Raw genomic sequence first — 5,009 nt, 5'->3', positions numbered from 1 at the left:
AGTAGACCAAGGGGCTTACTAACCCCCAGCAGGTTTACACATAGTCCAGGACTAGTGTAAACTCTCAATCAGTATATATCCCAAACGGTATACTAAATTACCTAAATATTACTTATAATTACTTATAATATTACCTTAATACAAGGGTATATATACCCCCCCTTGTATTAACGTTGACCAAAAAGCGAGATTGTGCATTCGGCTCACAGCTCACTGGTTCAGGGTTCGACTCTCGCGCTAGAGGAGACGTTTGGGCACGTCTCCTGTCACCTCATACATCTGTTCATCTAGTGGTGACGACATGACTTCCCTACTAGTTTCTTGCGTGCACTGTTCAAATCCAAATACCACATCCCTGACCCAAGGAGGATCGACTGGGCACCAGTTCTTACCTGTGATCAGCCATCACTAATTGGAGACCGATTAGTTGTAAATCCACTTGCTGATCACGTTCCAGGGAAAACTCATAGTGTAAGATTCATCATGAAGTATGGCAAAGAAAAGCTCTTATCTACAAGCCTAGAAACAGGCTTGTAGATAATTCGGTTACCAGTCTTATCTGTCTATCTTATCTATCTACAAGCCTGATAACAGGAGTCAAAAGTTATCTACAAGCCTGCTAACACGAGTCATAAGTTATCTACAAGCCTGCTAACACGAGTCATAAGTTATCTACAAGCCTGCTAACACGAGTCATAAGTTATCTAAAAGCCTGCTAACACGAGTCATAAGTTATCTAAAAGCATGCTAACACGAGTCATAAGTTATCTATTCCTGTAACGAACTGTACAAAATAAACCCATCTGCCGTTACGCTGTATCGAGGTCTTACACAGAGCATCATGGGCATGTTGGCAGGTGTGTCAACATTACTCTGTACGAGCCCCATCCTGGGCATGTTGGCAGGTGTGTCAACATTACTCTGTACGAGCCCCATCATGGGCATGTTGGCAGATGTGTCAACATTACTCTGTACGAGCCCCATCCTGGGCATGTTGGCAGGTGTGTCAACATTACTCTGTACGAGCCCCATCCTGGGCATGTCGGCAGGTGTGTCAACATTACTCTGTACGAGCCCCATCCTGGGCATGTTGGCAGGTGTGTCAACATTACTCTGTACGAGCCCCATCATGGGCATGTTGGCAGATGTGTCAACATTACTCTGTACGAGCCCCATCCTGGGCATGTTGGCAGGTGTGTCAACATTACTCTGTACGAGCCCCATCCTGGGCATGTCGGCAGGTGTGTCAACATTACTCTGTACGAGCCCCATCCTGGGCATGTTGGCAGGTGTGTCAACATTACTCTGTACGAGCCCCATCATGGGCATGTTGGCAGATGTGTCAACATTACTCTGTACGAGCCCCATCCTGGGCATGTTGGCAGGTGTGTCAACATTACTCTGTACGAGCCCCATCCTGGGCATGTTGGCAGGTGTGTCAACATTGCTCTGTACGAGCCCCATCATGGGCATGTTGGCAGGTGTGTCAACATTACTCTGTACGAGCCCCATCCTGGGCATGTTGGCAGGTGTGTCAACATTGCTCTGTACGAGCCCCATCATGGGCATGTTGGCAGGTGTGTCAACATTACTCTGTACGAGCCCCATCCTGGGCATGTTGGCAGGTGTGTCAACATTGCTCTGTACGAGCCCCATCATGGGCATGTTGGCAGGTGTGTCAACATTACTCTGTACATGCCCCATCATGGGCATGTTGGCAGGTGTGTCAACATTACTCTGTACGAGCCCCATCTTGGGCATGTTGACAGGTGTGTCAACATTACTCTGTACGAGCCCCATCTTGGGCATGTTGGCAGGTGTGTCAACATTACTCTGTACATGCCCCATCCTGGGCATGTTGACAGGTGTGTCAACATTACTCTGTACGAGCAACATGTCTCTAATATATTATTTGTTCAGTGATTTGTTTGTAAATATTTCATGGAGAAGTGTCCAAGCGCGCTGGTCAGTATATGGCTTTAGTTAGCGATCACCAGGACCACCCTTCAACACTGAGGGATGGACAAAGCCAGTCACCAGGGCAAGTCCAACACTGAGGGGTGGACAAAGCCAGTCACTAGGACAAGTCCAACACTGAGGGGTGGACAAAGCCAGTCACCAGGACAAGTCCAACACTGAGGGGTGGACAAAGCCAGTCACCAGGACAAGTCCAACACTGAGGGGTGGACAAAGCCAGTCACCAGGACAAGTCCAACACTGAGGGGTGGACAAAGCCAGTCACCAGGACAAGTCCAACACTGAGGGGTGGACAAAGCCAGTCACCAGGACAAGTCCAACACTGAGGGGTGGACAAAGCCAGTCACCAGGACAAGTCCAACACTGAGGGGTGGACAAAGCCAGTCACCAGGATAAGTCCAACACTGAGCGGTGGACAAAGCCACAGTCACGAGGACAAGTCCAACACTGAGGGGTGGACAAAGCCACAGTCACGAGGACAAGTCCAACACTGAGGGTGGACAAAGCCACAGTCACCAGGACAAGTCCAACACTGAGGGGTGGACAAAGCCACAGTCACCAGGACAAGTCCAACACTGAGGGGTGGACAAAGCCACAGTCACCAGGACAAGTCCAACACTGAGGGGTGGACAAAGCCACAGTCACCAGGACAAGTCCAACACTGAGGGGTGGACAAAGCCAGTCACCAGGACAAGTCCAACACTGAGGGGTGGACAAAGCCAGTCACCAGGACAAGTCCAACACTGAGGGGTGGACAAAGCCAGTCACCAGGACAAGTTCAACACTGAGGGGTGGACAAAGCCACAGTCACCAGGACAAGTCCAACACTGAGGGGTGGACAAAGCCAGTCACCAGGACAAGTCCAACACTGAGGGGTGGACAAAGCCGTAGCTGGAACACACTGCACCAAGAAAGAGCTGTGCAATGCTCTTCTTAGTCTTAGTTTGCTGTTAATTTTAAACTTTTCAAATAACAATTAAGAACGCGCCATTTTGGGTGATTGCGCGAGATTGCATTTGTCCCATAGAGCGAAGGAGGACACGGCTGACTACATCCCTGCGAGGACACGCCCGAGCCTGGCAGTGTCTATATGTTTGTGGTGATTAGGAACAGCGTCTGGTGACGTGTGACGCCCTTGTGACAACACTATTGAATCACTAATTAACGTGAGTCCTTTCTTACCTTTAATGTTTGGATGGATTCTGACCCCCAAACAACACTGCTAATATACGAGTTTTGCTTTATTCATGTACACTATTTTATGGTTAATGTTGCAGCTAGTAGCGGTATATTGTGAGCTTTGCCAACACGTCTGTTGCTGTCTTAGTCTGTTAGTCACCTTGATAGGGTGTGTACTCACCCAGATGTACTCACCTAGTTGTGCTTGCGGGGGTTAAGCTCTGGCTCTTTGGTCCCGCCTCTCAACTGTCAATCAACTAATGTATAGGTTCCTGAGCCTATTGGGTTCTATCATATCTACACTTGAAACTGTTTATGGAGTCAGCCTCCACCACATCACTTCCTAGTGCATTTGTGAACTACTCTGACACTAAAAAAAATCTTTCTAATGTCTCTGTGGCTCGTCTGGGCACTCAATTTCCAGCTGTGTCCTCTTGTGCGTGTACCCCTTATGTTAAAAAGAACTGCCCTTGTCTACCCTATCAATTCCTTAGAAAATTTTGTATGTGGTTGACATGTCTCCCCTAACTCTTCTGTCTTCCAGCGACGTGAGCTTTATTTCCTGTAGTCTCTTCTCATAGCTAATACCCCTCAGTTCGGGTACTAGTTTGGTGGCAAACCTTTTAACCTTCAACCAATTTAGTTTTTATGCTTGACGAGATATGGCCTCCATGCTGGAGCTGCATACTCAAGGATTGGTCTGATATACGTGGCATACAAGGTTCTAAATGGTTCCTTACACAAGTTTCTAAAGGCCGTTCTTATGTTGGCCAACTTGGCATATGCCGCTGATTTTATCCTCTTGATATGGGCTTCAGGGTACAGGTCTGGCGTGATATCAACCCCCAGGTCTCTCTCTCTCTGATTCATAAGGAATTTCATATTCCAAATGATACCTTGTATCTGTATCTACTCCCTACACCTATCTTCATTACATTACAGTTGCCGGGTTAAACTCGGACCATTTGTCAAACCATTCCTTCAGTTTGTCCTGGTCTTGAAGCCTCATGCTGACCCCCTCAATCTTAATCCTTCTCATAATTTTGGCATCATGAGCAAACATTGAGAGGAATGAGTCTACATTGTGACGGGAAACGTTGGTGGTCGTGCAGTCTCTGTAATACCAGTCACAAAATATTAAAAAAATAAAGAAAAAAAGTTAAACTGCAAAGGTGTCTTCACCGTGAGATAAACTGTAGGATAAAGCAGAGGGAAAAAACATTTAAAAATACTTTACTTTAAAAATAAATTAAACAAATTACAAAAATATCCAGGCTTGGCTTTAATACAGTGTGCAAAACAAACAAGAGGAACAATCAAATTTACGTTACATTAAGGTGCAAAATAAAATATGGTGTAGAATGCTGTTAGTTAGTCTGACTAAATCCGTTACCACACCGAGATGTGTCAACAGGTCTACTCAGTTCAGCACACAGGAGTAATCTGAATCTTGGAGAGCTTGGTAGCACTATTTATACCGAATATCGGCCGGGCAGATGGCGCTGATGGCTTCTTTAACTATGAACCGGCTCACTTAAACTGCTTGTTTCGGAGGGCGTGGCCTCCCAGCGACCCAGGTGTGAGGTGGAGTGACGGGCAGTGGAGTAGGTAGACTGGTGGTATTGTCTAGACGTCTGGAAGTAGTTGCTGGGCTTCTTGGCTGCAGTTCTTGATTAAATAGACGTGAATGAGTAGAATAGGTGATAATGGAATAGGCCGAATGTCTTCTAGAGATTTTAACGTGACAATATTTTTTTTTTTTTTTGAGATATATACAAGAGTTGTTACATTCTTGTACAGCCACTAGTACGCATAGCGTTTCGGGCAAGTCCTTAATCCTATGGTCCCTGGAA

At 46.5% G+C, this 5,009-nt stretch overlaps 1 protein-coding gene across 1 annotated transcript; it reads right to left on the bottom strand.

Annotated features, from left to right (window-relative positions):
- Positions 1–768: 768 nt before the first annotated feature.
- On the bottom strand, positions 769–1,848 carry LOC138351447 (uncharacterized). Its single transcript, XM_069303272.1, has one exon. The coding sequence runs from the start codon at positions 1,846–1,848 to the stop codon at positions 769–771; it is 1,080 nt and encodes a 359-aa protein (XP_069159373.1).
- Positions 1,849–5,009: the final 3,161 nt, after the last annotated feature.

This window comes from Procambarus clarkii, chromosome 49 (assembly GCF_040958095.1).
Source record: "Procambarus clarkii isolate CNS0578487 chromosome 49, FALCON_Pclarkii_2.0, whole genome shotgun sequence".
In the NCBI taxonomy this organism is placed as follows: Eukaryota; Metazoa; Arthropoda; class Malacostraca; order Decapoda; family Cambaridae; genus Procambarus; species Procambarus clarkii.
The sequence above is the reverse complement of the archived record's forward strand: the minus strand, read 5'-3'. Positions and strand labels throughout refer to the sequence as shown.